Source organism: Macrobrachium rosenbergii, chromosome 16 (genome assembly GCF_040412425.1).
Source record: "Macrobrachium rosenbergii isolate ZJJX-2024 chromosome 16, ASM4041242v1, whole genome shotgun sequence".
Classification (NCBI taxonomy): Eukaryota; Metazoa; Arthropoda; class Malacostraca; order Decapoda; family Palaemonidae; genus Macrobrachium; species Macrobrachium rosenbergii.
In genome coordinates this window covers 58,130,074-58,147,991 of record NC_089756.1, presented here as the reverse complement: position 1 = coordinate 58,147,991, position 17,918 = coordinate 58,130,074, and the positions used below count along the sequence as shown (strand labels likewise).

The following is a 17,918-nucleotide window of genomic DNA, read 5'->3' as shown; positions in this document are numbered from 1 at the left end:
TTACTCATGTATCGTATATTATCTTTATGCTGCCGGATTTAATTCCGGCAGGATTTTGCCCGACAGTAAGCATGTTCCATCACCCATTATTAGGTTAAGGTATCCTATTTCCGCTGGACTTACTCTGGCGGGCCTTAACTCGCGATACTCATGTATCATCTTTCCGCTTACAGATGGTACGCTGTCAGGAGCCTGGGTGCACAGCGGTTCTCCAACAACCCTGTGGCCATGAGGTGTGCCGCTCGCACTCCGGCTGCTCGGTTCGCGTTGGGGACCTGGTCGTCTGGCACCCGGATGGCTGTGAGGTCTGTTACGCTCTGTATGAGCGAGTGATGGATGAGTCGGTAAGCTTTAAAGACCGCTAACCTTTAGTCTCCTTTGGCTTTAATGCTTATATTGATATATACGGCGATTGGAGAATATTTCAGTAAATCATTTCTTTTCTTTCAGTCTGACCGTATTACCCGTGACTCTTGGCTGTCGACCCTGAAGATCTGGGTCGGCAGGTTTGGGAGGAACGTTGCGTCGGGGAAGCCTTACGTACTGTCAGAGGAGATTTGTAATCTCCTCTACCCTGGAGCCCGGATCTCAGCCGCAGTGCCGGCGGAAGTAGCCGCCCCCTTAATCGAACGGATCCGGGAGGAGACGCAACCCTCCCAAGAAGACAACCTGTGCGGAGAGGTGGCGGAAGAGGTGGCGGCCATCAATATCCACCTCGAACCTATGAGCATCGATCCGGACCACCAGGTAGAAGGTAGGGTGGTAAGTGAGGCAGGGGGAGAGAGTGTAGCTAATCCCCTTTTAGGTTCTCCTTCTTCCTCTTCTTCCTCTTTCCAAGGTTTTCCTAAGGCAGCTTTCCTTGAGGACAGGTCGAGGTCTACTGTCCCCAAGGTGAAAACCTTGAAAAAGAAGGACTTACCTAAATCCTCTAGGCCTCAAAGGTCTAATCCGTCAGCTCCCTCAAGGTCGTCACTGGCTCTTAACCCAGTGGCGTCCACTAGCAAGGCTACTCCCTCGCCCAAGGGGTCGAGATCCAGGTCATCTAAGGCTAGTCCCCCTCAGCCTAACTTTGACCCTGAGGCCTTCGCAGAACTTCTAATGCAGAAGTTGGATAAGAAGGTCGAAGCCAGGATTAATGACCTTTCCTCCCAGCTCGTTTCGAGCCTGCAGACCTCTGGTGAATCGATGAAATCTTTAGCAGAGAGGATGCAGACCCAGGAAAACTTGCTCTCCGGGTTTATGCGCTCCGGAGTAGCAGCACAAACTTACGCTGTTCCGGATGCCTCCAGTCTGGCCCCCTTTGATAAGGGAAACCCGTGGCACCTGGCCCTTCACGCTCCTCGGCACGAAGACACCCTGACCATCGAGGGCTTGGAAACTCGTTGGTTGGAAGAACTGGAGTTCTTTCCACCCGACCTGGTGCTTCCCTACCCAGGCTACGCCAGGCTTACGGAGGAAGCCTGGATCAGATCAGACAAGGTCCCGAAGGAGACAGTCATCTTCCCTAGGGACCAAGCCCAATCCACCTTGATGCACACTATCACTGAGTGGGAGTGCGAAAACACTAAGCTTACCCCCTTTAAGGGGACTTTCACTATGTTCTCGGTAGGTGACTCCATCCCTACCCCCTGCACGACTAAGATAGCAGTGCTGACTAGTCAGGCGGGAATCGAGGGTAAGCCGCTACCTCAACTTCGGGAGACAGATCCCACCTCTCCTGTCTTCCCCGGAGATTTGGAATTTTGGTTGGGAGCTCCGGCCACGTTCACGGTGGGCAAACTCGACCCCGAGTGTGCCTCATCTCTTTTTAGTGAACAGCTTCCCAAGATTCCGGAGGCTCTTTTGAAGGCAGAATTTGAAGCTAGGTGCAGGTTGAGTGGCTCCCTGCATTCCATTACCATTACGGAGGCAATGGCAGTAACCTACGCTGAAGAACCTCTTTTCCAGGTCCTGACCAAATCCCTGTTAGCGGCATTCCAGGCGGACCTGTATGATTTTGTAGTGGCAAGACTAAGCTGCCGAAAGCACATCTTTGCGGACGCCACTATTAGACACGAGCCCAATAGACTCATGAAGAGTTCTATCTGGGGCCCTAACATCTTCGCTGAGGATGAGGTCAACAATGTTCTGGCGGAGGCAACCAGAGCAAATCAGAGCCTTCGCTCCCGCTGGGGTCTCCCCTTCAAAAGGAAGGCCACCAAGTCCGCTGGACCTCAAGCCAGGGATAGGAAAAGATTCAGGAGGTACAGAAAACCTCAAGCCCAAACTATGCTCCAAGCTGTACCGGTCTCTCAGATCGGTCAGCCTTCAACCTCAAAAGCTCAGCCTCAGCAACAGTTTGTTCTGATGCAGCCGGCTCAGCAAACCCTTGCTTCTCCAACCTTCGTGGCGTCCCCGGCTTTCAACGCTTCGTTTGAAAGCCAGGGGCATTTCGAGGTTTCAACAGAAATGCGAGGGGAAGCAGAGCCAGAGCCTCCTTCAGAGGTAGGTCTGCATCACGTCCTCTCTCACGGGGAAGAGGAGGCCGGGGTAGTAGAGGAAGTAAGCCCTCTCCCGCTCAATGAGTCTCCTCAGGTAGGCGGGAGGTTACATCTCTTCCGGGACCGTTGGACCTTCAGTCCGTGGGCCCACAGCATAGTTTCCAAAGATCTGGGATGGAGCTGGAGCAGAGGTCCTCCTCCGCCAGTCAGATTCCATCAGTCTCCATCCAAAGCCCTCCTGGACTTTGTAAAAGACCTTCTTCAAAAGAAGGCAATAAAGAAAGTGAGACACCTGAAATTTCAAGGCAGACTGTTCAGTGTTCCGAAGAAAGACTCCAGTCAGCAAAGAGTAATCCTAGACTTGTCTCGTCTCAATTTATACAATCAATGCGACAAGTATCGCATGCTTACAATCTCGCAGGTGCGGACCCTACTTCCCCGTGGGGCCGTCACCACCTCTATAGATCTTCCAGACGCCTATTATCACGTCCCGATTGCGAGAAATTTCTCTCTTTACCTAGGATTCAGACTAGGAAATCAAGCTTACTCATTCAGAGTCATGCCATTCGGGCTCAACATAGCGCCCAGAATTTTCACCAAACTGGCAGAAACAGTAGTCCAACAACTACGGGCCCAGGGGATCATGTTAGCTGCATACCTGGACGATTGGATAATTTGGGCACCCAACGCCAAGGAATGTCAGAGAGCAACATCCATAGTGATCAGCTTCCTGGAATCCTTAGGTTTTCAAATAAACAGGAAGAAATCCCGCCTAGTTCCGGAGGCTCGATTTCAATGGTTAGGAATCCAATGGGATCTGGACACACACAAATTGTCACTTCCGCCAGCCAAAAGGAGGGAAATGGCCTAAGCTACCAGGCAGTTCAGCCAAAAGGAGGGAAATGGCCTAAGCTACCAGGCAGTTCCTCAAAAACAAAAGAGCCTCTCGTCGTACCCAGGAAAGAGTCCTAGGTTCTCTTCAGTTCGCATCAGTAACAGATTTGCTGCTGAAAGCCAAACTGAAAGATATAAACAGGGTATGGCGGAGACGAGCCAACAGCAGATACAGAGACAAGGTGTCCCTAATTCCGCTGGTGTTGAGGAAGAGGCTTCGACCGTGGTCAACAGTCAAGAGTTTGTCAAGGTCAGTGCCTCTTCAATTTCCCCCTCCATCACTGGTGATCCACACGGATGCTTCCCTGAGCGGGTGGGGAGGATATTCCCAACACAAGAAAGTTCAAGGAACTTGGTTCACTATGTTCCGCCAGTTCCATATCAACATTCTGGAAGCAATGGCAGTATTTCTAACCCTGAAGAAACTGCGTCCAACCAGACAGATTCATATCAGACTGGTACTGGACAGTGCAGTAGTTGTGCATTGCATAAACAGAGGGGGCTCCAAGTCGAGCCGGATCAATCAAGTAATGATAGCAATTTTTTCCCTGGCAAGGAAACACCGTTGGCATCTGTCAGCTACCCATCTGGCAGGTGTCCAAAATGTCACTGCAGATTCACTGTCCAGGACAACTCCGCTGGAGTTGGAATGGTCACTGGATAAAGCATCTTTCGAATGGATTTGTCGTCAGGTTCCAGGTCTCCAGGTGGACCTGTTTGCCACAGAGAGCAACCACAAACTTCCATGTTACGTTGCTCCCAATCTAGACCCTCTAGCTCACTCCACAGATGCGATGTCAATAGACTGGAACAGGTGGCAAAGGATCTATCTGTATCCACCAATAAACCTATTGATGAAAGTTTTACACAAGCTCAGATCATTCAAAGGTCAAGTAGCACTTGTGGCACCCAACTGGCCGAAGAGCAATTGGTTTCCTCTTCTTCTAGAGTTGAAACTCCAGTGCATACAAATCCCCAGGCCAAAGTTGACGCAAATAGTACAAACTCGGACTGTGTCAGCTTCCTCAAGAATTCTGAATGCCCTAGCTTTATGGACTTCATGAAATTTGCAGCTCAGAAAGATGCTAACATTGATCCTATTAACACACTGTTTATAGAATCAGACAAAAGGGAATCTACCCTCAGACAATATGACTCGGCAGTTAAAAAGTTAGCATTATTCCTGAGAGAATCTGAAGCTCAAGTAATGACCACGAACCTTGCAATCTCGTTCTTCAGGTCATTATTTGAGAAAGGACTGACCTCTAGTACTATTACTACAGCAAAATCGGCTTTAAGAAAAATATTTTTACATGGCTTTAATAATAACCTTACAGACTCATATTTTTCGTCAATTCCTAAAGCATGCGCTCGTCTTAGACCAGCAACCCGTCCCCACACGGTTTCCTGGTTCTTAAATGATGTACTTAAATTAGCATCGGACACTGATAATGAACGGTGTTCATATTCGAGTCTGTTAAGGAAAACGTTATTCTTAATTAGCCTAGCCTCAGGTGCCAGAATTTTTGAACTGTCTGCTCTCTCTAGAGAACCGAACCACGTTGATTTCCTCCCGTCAGGAGAAGTTCTGTTATCTCCGGATCTCAAGTTTTTAGCTAAGAATGAAGATCCACAAAATAGATGGTCCCCTTGGAAGGTTATCCCCCTTCCACAGGATCTGTCCTTATGTCCAGTTACCACTTTAAAGGCTTATTTAAATAGAACTTCTAATATAATGTCTGGCCCTCTTTTTGTTAGGGAAAATGGAGGAACCATTTCTTTAAAGGCCATCAGGCAACAAATACTATATTTTATAAAACAAGCAAACCCGGATTCAGTACCTAAGGTACATGATATCCGAGCAGTAACCACCTCCACTAATTATTTTCATAATATGAATTTTGATGACCTTAAAAAATATACGGGTTGGAAATCACCAACAGTGTTCAAACGCCACTACCTTAAATCTGTAGAGGCTCTAAAATTTTCCACAGCGGCTGCAGGAAGTATTGTTCCTTCTGCCTTAGAATAGCTTATGTAACCTTAGTTTATCCTGTCCTTATTCCTCTCTCGCCTGCCTGCCTCATTTACTCGCCATGCCGTCTATCTTTAGGTCAGGCCTGCTTCACGGCCTGACTCCTGACCGTTTTGCATATTGTTATTGTTTCCCTTTTGTTAGTCTTAAGTGTCTTGGTGTTACTAAATTTTGTCTGTGTGCCCTATATTGTTAATCATGTTTTATTATTACTACTTTGGGTTATTAAAACACATTAATTTTCTTATAGTTTTATTTAACTCCATTACAGTATTTCTTAGAGGGCTCCACCAAGTTTTTGTATGACTGTTTCTCTGTTATGATTTCACCGGGTGACACAGGTCGAGCCCAGAAAAGGGATTTTGACAAAGGAAAAATCTATTTCTGGGGGAAGACCTGTGTCACCCGGTGACCCATCCCTGTTCTTCCTTCCCCACCTTGAGTGGCATACCAAGCTTGGGGGGGGGTGCTAACTTGGGATGTTTATAAGATGGCGGCTGAGGTGTTGGCTGGCTGGGAGAAGAAGGTGAGGTATGTGATGGCTCCTCACTTTTCGGGGTTTTGAGATTGGAGATCTCTATAGGGCAGAGGCCTGTGGCAGTGGCAACACTCACCCTTTGTGTATACCGACACCATTAAATGGCGCTCGAACTGGGGTTCGTAACCCTGGCATTGTGTTTAGCTTTTTTCTGGTATTTTTAGCAATACTTATACCTAGAAATATGTGCTAAATGGATATTTCACCGGGTGACACAGGTCTTCCCCCAGAAATAGATTTTTCCTTTGTCAAAATCCCTTATTTAGTTAGTTAGTTATAAATGGTCTGGTTAAACAAATCATTTATAACTAACTAACTAAATATATATACTCGTATATACTTTAATGAAATGCCGAAAAGCATAAATAAAAAAAAAAAAGCTCTAACAAAGTCAAAGTCCTTCTACCTCTCTCAACACATCCCCCACATTGCATTCCCACACCCCATCCTCACAGCCATGGAAACTTCTCCCCTGTTCCACCAACCTTCAAAACAACCCTTTCTCTGTGTGTGAGTTCTTGCAAACAGCCTTACTGCCACTCCCCTCCCATGGTGCCCAGCTATCTGACAACCCACACCCACCCCCTGCCTTAGAAACTTCTCCAGGCCTCCCACACCCCCAAAACCCTTTCTCAGTTTCTTCATGAGTATAAGCAGTGTTACCAATATTGCCTAAGGCCATTCAGCATTGCCAAACATCGGAGAGTGGTTTTCAAATTTTCTAAAAATTTAATATATATATATATATATATATATATATATATATATATATATATATATATATATATATATATATATATATATATATATTATATATATATATATATATATATATATATATATATATATATATATATATATATATATATATATATATATATATATATATATATATATATATATATTACACACACACACACACACACACATATATATATATGTATATCTATCTTTGGTCCCTGTTCCAGTGGTGTCAGATTATGTCGAGTGTCAGATAATGAAGATCCGGATAATTGAGGGATTACTGTACAGTCACTGAAGAAATATTTATGCATTTCTGTGAAGGTACTTATCCTATAAAAACTATTTTATAATTGACGTGTAATCATTTTATAACAAAATAAGCTTTACATCTCATACTTACCTGAAAATCAACATGTCTGCTTTTAGCCTCCTCTTTTTCCCAAGACATACGTATAAATGGTCGTTGTACATAATTATATATCACTTCAGCACGGCCACCTGAAAGTAAAAGGAATGTAGTGGGGTAAAAGGTTTGCCTTTGCTAAGAACAATTTTGAAAACAAGGTATTATCACCAAATGTTTTCATTCTTTCTCACTATTTAAAAAAAAAATTATGAAAAACAAAAAAAATAAAAAAAACATAACTTACTAAAACTATAGTTAAATGTATAAACAACAAATCATTTATAACTAACTAACTAACTGTATAAACAACTATATACCTGGTCTTTTCTTGATTTTTTCCTTGTAGGTAGGATACCCTTCAATTCCAAGCCGGATTTTCTTTAGCCCACGTTCCTTCAAGACTTGCTTGGCTACGTCTCTGTTCTCAATATACTTGAAGAAACGGTACATTGCAGTTGAGCATACGGCTGGAAAATTTGAAAAATGTCAAAAAAAAAGGCATACATAAAAACTTAAACAGACTTCATATATTAAAATTTTATTAACTTCAGATAAAAAAAGCTATACTAAAATTCATAGGTTCATCAAAATAAGTGCCTTATGTATTCCAGAGTAGGGTAAAAAAATCTAACTCACAAAGAACAATATTAAAAATGGTAAAAGCAAAACAATTGAACTTTGCTTGAATTTGAGGTGCTTTGATATCTCTAACTACCTTTCCAAGTTTTAATTGTTTTCCTTATTCTTTGTTGAAAAGATCGTAAATTAAAAGCATTAACATTTGTGCTCTTGAGGTACAATTTTTAAGTAAAAAATTCCTTAATTGCTAAGACACAGAATACAACAATAAAAACGGTAAATGAAGAGCACTACGGCATGGAGAAGCTACAAGGTTATCAATCTACAAGCAATAATAAAATAATAATCATCAAAAAGGATTCTTGTATTGTTTTCTTTTAAGGAGTGGGCCTATTGCTTTCCTTAAAAGTTGAGCACCACTTTTTTTATGGCTGAGTTTCATGTGAATTCCCATTGGCATATGGAATTTGCAAACAAAACAAAAACGCACCTGATTCTCTAAAGAACATCAAAATTGTCAAAATTACAATTCTTTATCCCCCATATACTCTCCCTGCCTACTTGAGGCCAGTCCAGTGAGAGGTGAGAATTCCACTGCAACAGTCAAAACAAAACAATAACAATATACCCACAAGCATATGTCAATCCAGTCTGCACCTAACTTCAACTGTGTTATAGTGTTCATGTCCTACCTAGATGGGTATAAACATTAGTGCCTAACTGTGTCCATAATGAACAGTTTGTATTTAAACTCTGTCCAAGAGAAAAGATAAACATCAGAAACTATAAAAAGTTCAATAAAACTTGATTCTACTGAGGCAACAGATGTTTTTCATGAAACTCGCGTAACAAAGCCTCTTTCAGAACAACAATATTAAAAATATTATTATAATTGATGTTATTCATAATAATACAGCAGTAACAATAATAATGACCTTTCTATGAGAAAATGACTGCAAAAACTACTAAGCATGCAGCGCTGCAAACAAAACTCCAGGAAAAAGTAAAAACCTCCCTTGTAATTAAAACTGCCATTAACCTCAAACAAAATTAACTTCTAATATACAAGTGTAGCAAAAGTTAACAATTAAGATTAAATTAAGCAAATTAACTTCCAATATATAAGTTTAGCAAATATTAATAAGTGAGATTAAATTAAGCATCTGCAAATTTAAAATGAAAGACTTTAATAGAAGAGTATTGCAATGTGGTTGAACCTTGCCAAACTACCTTTTTAGAATTACACTGTTCCACTTCAAAAAATATCTTTTAACCCTTAAACGACGAGTGTCTATTTACAAAAGTGTCTCCCATATGCAGGTGGGGTTTGAGAGTTAGCGCCGAAGCAGAAAGTTTTTTCAAAAAATCACAGCACGCTTAGTTTTTAAGATTAAGAGTTCATTTTTGGCTCCTTTTTTTGTCATTGCCTGAAGTTTAGTATGCAACCATCAGAAATGAAAAAATATCATTATCATAAATATATTGGAATATATGACAGCACGAAAAAAAATTTCATATATAATTGTATACTAATCACACTGTGAGCAAAACGGTTAAAGCTAATGAGTTATTTTTTTTTTCGTTGTATTGTACACTAAATAGCGATGATTTTGGTATATAACAAATATGTAAAACGATCAAAGCAACACAGAGAAAATATTATCACAAAATGATGCATGAATTCGTAATGCATGGACACAAAAAAGTTTTTTTTCAAAAATTCACCATAAATCGAAATATTGTGCTAGAGACTTCCAATTTGTTGCACAATGAAGGTAAATGATTGAATATTACTAGAATGTAAGAGTTTTAGCTTACAATTGCAGTTTTCGACCATTTCGGTAGAGTTAAAGTTGACCAAAGGTCAAATTTTTTCTATTTATCGTGATTTATATGAAAATATTTCAAAACTGATAAAAGCTACAACCATGAATTATTTTTTGTTGTATTGTACATGAAATTTCGCACATTTTGATATATAACACTTTATGTAACGGCTAATGAAAAATGGAGCAAAAATTACGACAAAGTGACTAAAGATTTTCTGAGAGTTTCAGCAGAGTTAGTGCGTGTAGACGTTAGGAAAACGTTTTTTTCATAAATTCTCCATAAATCGAAATATTGTGCTAGAGACTTCCAATTTATTGCAAAATGAAGGTAAAGGATTGGATATTACTAGAATGTAAGAGTTTTAGCTTACAATTGCATTTTTCGACCATTTCGGTTGAGTCAAAGTTGACCGAAGGTTGAAATTTTGGCACTTATCGTGATTTATATGAAAATATTTCAAAACTGATAAAAGCTACAACCATGAGTTATTTTTTGTTGTATTCTACATGAAATTGCGCATATTTTCATATATATAAAACTTTATGTAACGGCTAATGGAAAACGGTGCAAAATTTACGACAAAGTGACTAAAGAATTTCTGAGATTTGCAGCAGAGTTAGTGCGTGCGGACATACAGAAAAGTTTTTTCATAAATTCACCATAAGTCAAAATATTGTGCTAGAGACTTCCAATTTGTTGCAAAATGAAGTTAAATGATTGAATATTACTAGAATGTAAGAGTTTTAGTTTACAATTCAAGTTTTCGACCATTTCAGTCGAGTCAAAGTTGACCGAAGGTTGAAATTTTGGTTTGGCACTTATCATGATTTATATGAAAATATTTCAAAACTGATAAAAGCTACAATGATGAGTTATTTTTTGTCGTATTCTACATGAAATTGTGCACATTTTCATGTATAACACTTTATGTAACGCCTAATAGAAAACAGTGCAAAAATTATGACAAAGTGACTAAAGAAATTCTGAGATTTTCAGCTGAGTTAGCGCACGCGGAGGTAAGGAAAAAGTTTTTTCAAAAATTCACCATAAATCAAAATATTGTGCTAGAAACTTCCCGTTTGTTGCAAAATTAAGGTAAATGAGTGAATGGTACTAGAATGTAAGATTTTTAGCTTACAATTGTATTTTTTGACCATTTCGGTCGAGTCAAAGTTGACCAAAGGTTGAAATTTTGGCACTTATTGTGATTTATATGAAAATATGTCAAAATTGATAAAAGCTACAACCATGAGTTATTTTTTGTTGTATTCTACATAAAATTGCACACATTTTCATATATAAAACTTCATGTAATGGCTAATAGAAAATGGTGCAATAATTACGACAAAGTGACTAAATAATTTCCGAGATTTTCAGCAGAGTTAGCGCGCACGGACGTAAGGAAAAAGTTTTTTCAAAAATTCACCATTAATCAAAATATTGTGCTAGAGACTTCTCGTTTGTTGCAAAATGAAGGGAAATGATTGAATATTACTAAAATGTAAGAGTTTTAGCTTACAATTGCATTTTTTGACCATTTCGGTCAAGTCAAAGTTGACCGAATGTTGAAATTTCGGCACTTATCGTGGTTTATAAGAAAATATTTCAAACCTGATAAAAGCTACAACGATGAGTTATTTTTTGTTGTATTCTACATAAAATTGTCCACATTTTTATATATAAAACTTTATGTAATGGCTAAAGAAAAATGGTGCAAAAATTACGACAAAGTGACTAAAGAATTTCTGAGAGTTTCAGCAGAGTTAGCCCGTGTGGACGTAAGGAAAAAGTTTTTTTCATAAATTCACCATAAATGCAATTTTGTGCTAGAGACTTCTTGTTTGTTGCAAAATGAAGGTAAATGATTGAATATTACTAGAATGTAAGAGATTTAGCTTACAATTGCATTTTTCGACCATTTCGGTCTAGTCAAAGTTGACTGAAGGTTGAAATTTTGGCACTTATCGTGATTTATATGAAAATATGTCAAAATTGATAAAAGCTACAACCATGAGTTATTTTTCATTGTATTCTTCATAAATTGCACACATTTTCATATATAAAACTTTATGTAACGGCTAATAGAAAACGGTGCAAAAATTACAACAAAGTGACTAAAGAATTTCTGAGATTTTCAGCAGAGTTAGTGCGCGCAGACGTAAGGAAAGTTTTTTCATAAATTCACCATAAATCGAAATATTGTGCTAGAGACTTCTCGTTTGTTGCAAAATGAAGGTAAATGATTGAATATTACTAGAATGTAAGAGTTTTAGCTTACAATTGCATTTTTAGACCATTTAGGTCATGTCAAAGTTGACTGAAGGTTGAAATTTTGGCACTTATCGTGATTTATATGAAAATATTTCAAAACTGATAAAAGCTACAACCATGAGTTATTCTGTGTTGTATTCTACATGAAATTGCACACATTTTTATATATAAAACTTTATGTAATGGCTAATAGAAAACGGGCCAAAAATTACGACATATAATGGCTAATAGAAAACGGGCCAAAAATTACGACAAAGTGACTAAAGAATTTCTGAGATTTTCAGCAGAGTTAAGGCGCGCGGATGTAAGGAAAAAGGTTTTTTCAAAAATTCACCATAAATCGGAATATTGTGCTAGACACTTCCCGTTTGTTGCAAAATGAAGGTAAATGATTGAATATTACTAGAATGTAAGAGTTTTAGCTTGCTATTGCATTTTTCGACCAATTCGGTCGAGTCAAAGTTGACCGAAGTTTGAAATTTTGGCACTTATCGTGATTTATATGGAAATATGTCAAAATTGATACAAGCTGCAACCATGAGTTGTTTTTTGTTGCATTCTACATAAAATTGTGCACATTTTCATATATAAAACTTTATGTAACGGCTAATAGAATACGGTGCAAAAATTACGACAAAGTGACTAAAGAATTTCTGAGATTTTCAGCTGCGTTAGTGCACGCAGACGGAAGGAAAAAGTTTTTTTCAAAAATTCACCATAAATCAAAATATTTTGATAGACTTCTGATTTGTTGCAAAATGAAGGTAAATGATTGAATATTACTAAAATGTAAGAGTGTTAGCTTACAATTGCATTTTTCGACTATTTCGGTCGAGTCAAATTTGACCGAAGGTTGAAATTTTGGGACTTATTGTGATTTATATGAAAATATTCAAAATTGATAAAAGCTACAACCATGAGTTATTTTTTGTTGTATTCAAAATTGATAACATTTTCTATAAAAACATGTAACAGAGTTATTTGGTGCAAAAATTGTATTCTTTTCAGCAGAAAATTAGCGTCACATTTTTTTTAAAAATTCATATAAAAATTTATGCTAGACTTCTCGTTTGTTGCAAAATGAAGGTAAATGATTGAATATTACTAGAATGTAATAGATTTAGCTTACAATTGCATTTTTCGACCATTTCGGTTGAGTCAAAGTTGACCAAAGGTTGAAATTTTGGCAAATTTATATGAAAAATGTCAAAATCTACAACCATGAGAAATTGCACACATTTTCATATATAAAACTTTATGTAACAGTTAGAAAACAGTGCAAAAATTACGACAAAGTGTCTAAAGAATTTCTGAGATTTTCAGTTAAGATGTAAAAAAAGTTTTTTTCAAAAATTCACCATAAATCGAAATATTGTGCTGGAGACTTCTCGTTTCTTGCAAAATGAAGGTAAATGATTGCATATTACTAGAATGTAAGAATTTTAGCTTACAATTGCATTTTTCGACCATTTCGTTCAAGTGAAAGTTGACTGAAGGTTGAAATTTTGGCACTTATCGTGATTTATATGAAAATATTTCAAAACTGATAAAAGCTTTAACCATGAGTTATTCTGTGTTGTATTCTACATGAAATTGCACACATTTTTATATATAAAACTTTATGTAACGGCTAATAGAAAACGGGCCAAAAATTACGACATGTAACGGCTAATAGAAAAAGGGCCAAAAATTACGACAAAGTGACTAAAGAATTTCTGAGATTTTCAGCAGAGTTAAGGCGCGCGGATGTAAGGAAAAAGGTTTTTTCAAAAATTCACCATAAATCGGAATATTGTGCTAGACACTTCCCGTTTGTTGCAAAATGAAGGTAAATGATTGAATATTACTAGAATGTAAGAGTTTTAGCTTGCTATTGCATTTTTCGACCAATTCGGTCGAGTCAAAGTTGACGGAAGGTTGAAATTTTGGCACTTATCGTGATTTATATGGAAATATATCAAAATTGATACAAGCTGCAACCATGACTTGTTTTTTGTTGCATTCTACATAAAATTGTGCACATTTTCATATATAAAACTTTATGTAACAGCTAACAGAATACGGTGCAAAAATTACGACAAAGTGACTAAAGAATTACTGAGATTTTCAGCTGAGTTAGTGCGCGCAGACGGAAGGAAAAAGTTTTTTTTCAAAAATTCACCATAAATCGAAATATTTTGATAAAGACTTCTGATTTGTTGCAAAATGAAGGTAAATGATTGAATATTACTAAAATGTAAGAGTGTTAGCTTACAATTGCATTTTTCGACTATTTCGGTCGAGTCAAATTTGACCGAAGGTTGAAATTTTGGCACTTATTGTGATTTATATGAAAATATATCAAAATTGATAAAAGCTACAACCATGAGTTATTTTTTGTTGTATTCTACATAAAATTGCACACATTTTCATATATAAAACTTTATGTAATGGGTAATAGAAAACGGTGCAAAAATTATGACAATGTGTCTAAAGAATTTCTGAGATTTTCAGCAGAGTTAGCGTGCGCAGATGTAAGGAAAAAGTTTTTTTCAAAAATTCACCATAAATCGAAATATTGCGCTAGAGACTTCTCGTTTGTTGCAAAATGAAGGTAAATGATTGCATATTACTAGAATGTAAGAGTTTTAGCTTGCTATTGCATTTTTCGACCATTTCGGTCGAGTCAAAGTTGACCGAAGGTTGAAATTTTGGCACTTATCGTGATTTATATGGAAATATGTCAAAATTGATAAAAGCTACAACCATGAGTTATTTTTTGTTGTATTCTACATAAAATTGTGCACATTTTCATATATAAAACTTTATGTAACGGCTAATAAAATACAGTGCAAAAATTATGACAAAGTGACTAAAGAATTACTGAGATAAGGCATTATGACAGTAGAAGGTTCCAGAGAGACTCTAGCTAGTGATGTTACTCCACTACATCACAAAACCTAGAGTAAAGACAGTGACAGGTGCATCAGAACCTGAGAGAAATGTTCAAGTCCATCAAGAATTACCACCAAACCCATGTTTTTTATCACAGTAATGGTAGGGGCTACAAAGCGCACAAATGGAGCTCCTGGGAGCTAAATTTTGCAGATGATCTGGTGCTGACAGCAGATTCTATGAAAGAGGTGGTAGAAATGTTGAAAGGTGGAAAAGTGGAATGCAGAAGAGGGGGCTGAAAATTAATGTACACAAATCTTATGGTGACTGGGAACGAAGCAGAGAAAAAAGTAAAATTAGAAAAGTGGTCATGTGGTTATTGCGGAAAAGGTGTAGGGATGAATTCTGTACTATGTACACCCACCAAAGAAACTGATGTCGCCTTGCCAGACCTGGCTGGAGAGAGAATGCCCTTTTTGCCCTGAAAGATGTCTTGCGTTCCAACTACCAGGATGTAGTTAAATGGCTGTTTAGGACAATATTGATATGAATAGCCAGTTTCATCAATATTTATGGATTTTTCTTATAAATATGATACGAAATTAAAACAAGGTCATGAAATTTCTTGGTGATTACTTTCAAAACAATATGCGATTACATTTATTAAAAGAATAAAAGGGCTCTCTCTCTCTCTCTTTAGTGTGCACCCTTTCCAAATCAGCAGTCCGTTATCGCACCCTCAGAATTGGAAAATAGGAAAAAAAATATTAAAGAAATGTTAAGAAACAAAACTGATGTGATGTGTATTGATAATTTTTTTTTTTCATTCACAAAGCTAGCGTTTTGAGAAAAAAAAAGTAATATGCATATAAAGAAATATATATTTGTCTTAATTATTCATATTCATCCTCGCACCCATTAGGCACCTTCTAGACGAACGGCAAGTGTCTGGGGGAAAACATGGTTACTATATCTGATAGTCAACAAAATGACGTCAGTAGCGAGGAAATAAAAAATGCCATATATAAGTATAAATTATATAGACTAAGAAGACAACAATATGGTGGAGATTGCCGTAATATAGATAATCGTGTTTACCAGTTAATAAAGTTACACAGAGGCCGCAAATCCCCAGCCGTCAAAACTACTCAACTACTGGCTTTTGGGATACGCATCGTCCATGGCTGTGACGCAAACTCCCTCGTCGGAAAACCAGGTCCCCCCACTTTCCCTCGAAACTATTCAGAACGTAAACGATGATATAAGTAATGCTATAATGATACATATCTATGCCTTCATGGCGAATTGGAATAATTGATATTAACTGTTACCAATAAGAGTATTAATATCGCCACTTCAAATATGTTGATAAGCGAATCTCGTCAAGCCCTACATTAACATCACCCCATTGCCCATCACCTTTAACCTCCTTATCATAATATCCTCCTACCCCCCACCCCCACGTGCTCGGTGCTTGAAAGAGATAATTAATATCAAAATAAAATACGATTACATTTCTTAAAAGAATAAAATTTCTCTCTCTCTCTCTTCTTGAAATATATTTCAGTCATTATTGCACTTTTTTGTCTGAATTTGGTAATTTCCCTACTCCTCTCATTCGAACCATCGTAACTATGCATTGGTAGTTGGAACTTCAGCTACCGTTCAGAGCAAGAAGGACATAATCTCTCCCAGCAAGGTTTGGCGAGGCAACATCGGTTTCTTTGGTGCGTGTACCAACTATACAGATGATGTCAAAGAGGTGCTCAAGAATGCAAACTATAAAGGGAGCAAGATTTTCAATGCAAGAAATCCATTACAAGAGGAATTGGTGAAGAGAGGGGAGTTGAAAACCCCTCTGTGATAGATGGGAATGTCTTGGAATAGGTAAAACATTTCTATTTCCTTGGGAGCACACTGGGCTCTGAAGCAGCAGGTGAAAAAGCATTGAGAAAATGGATGAAATGGAGAAAGACAGCCAGATTACCATTAAATATATATGTCCCATTAGTGGACAGAGCAAAGACTTACAATGGGTACATAAAGCCTGTACTATCTATAAAATAGAAGGATGGACACGTCAAAGAAAATGGAGAAATTCTGAAAAGGTGTGACCAAGAATATTAAGATTTATGGGGATACTGTATTAAGAGTGAGGAATTGGTAGAGTTCTGGTAGAAAGGGTGGGAAAAAATATTAACATCTCACAGATTGAGAAGGCTTGGACATGTGATGAGAAGGGATGAGGAACAGTCTGTCAGAAAAGCAGTATATAAGGAAGATCTATGAAATTATGGGGTAAGAGGATGAATGAAGACCTAGATCTGATGGGACTTTAAGCTTTAAGCAGAAAGATCATAGGGTAGAGAAAAGAGGAGAAAACTCATTTTACATCTAACCCTATACAGGGGAATGTTAATCTAAAAATATTCATAATAATAGTGATGATTATGTAAAATAATTAAAAAACAGAATCTAAACAACATGCTAAAATTATTCATATGACATACTTTGGCTGTATTCTTCTCCCATCTGAGGAGGATAATCATCATCCCATTCAACTGTGTCATCATCCAGTAATATGACAATATGGCATTCTCTATCTCCTCTCTGAGCAGCAAGCACCATAAGAGGTAAGATATGCTCTTCTAAGAAAACTTCAAACTGCTGACGAGCACCTTCGTTACTTAGCTCGTGCAAAAGGCCACCTGGAAAAAAATTTCAGCTGACTAAAGTCTACAAAAATGCAATTTACTATGCCACTGCACTTAAACTTGGCAGAACAATCAAATTCTACTCCAAATAAATGCATACTGATTTATATCATTAAACTGTAACTTCTCCTGAAATCCTTATAACTTATCATACTGAATTTAAAATAGATCAGTGTTTCAAACAACAGACACAACCAGCTACTAGTACTACAGGATCTGTGGATGACATGCAGAAAATAACAAGAAATTTAAATTGTAATTTACATACATGCACAAAACAAGAAATTTAAATTGTAATTTATATAAATAAGTTCTTAGGCTATTATTTTGAAAATATATCAGTATACAGATAAAAATGAATGATCCTAAAGAAAATGTTATCAACTTAGAAAAATACCTTCTTTGCCACCACCATCAGACATGACCAGTCAAAGGGTAAGCTCATTTTCCACAAATATTAGCACTGCAATACACTCAAAAGAGTATCATGAGCATATTTTAAGTGTTGAATATGATTGTTCCATAATCTCAGATACTACTACACTTCATGAAC

At 37.7% G+C, this 17,918-nt stretch overlaps 1 protein-coding gene across 18 annotated transcripts in view; it reads right to left on the bottom strand.

The window, feature by feature from the left end:
• Positions 1-17,918, bottom strand: part of mri (mrityu) — a 483,153-nt gene that overhangs the window by 91,157 nt on the left and 374,078 nt on the right. For all 18 annotated transcript variants that reach the window (XR_010855758.1, XM_067119190.1, XM_067119188.1 and 15 more), the window contains 3 exons: positions 17,162-17,359; positions 7,415-7,564; positions 7,092-7,189 (listed from right to left, as the gene is read on the bottom strand). Coding sequence is in view for 17 of the 18 variants with exons in the window: in XM_067119190.1 (XP_066975291.1) it covers positions 7,092-7,189; positions 7,415-7,564; positions 17,162-17,359 (446 nt within the window). In the remaining variant the exon portion in view is untranslated. The remainder of the gene's footprint in view (positions 1-7,091; positions 7,190-7,414; positions 7,565-17,161; positions 17,360-17,918) is intronic.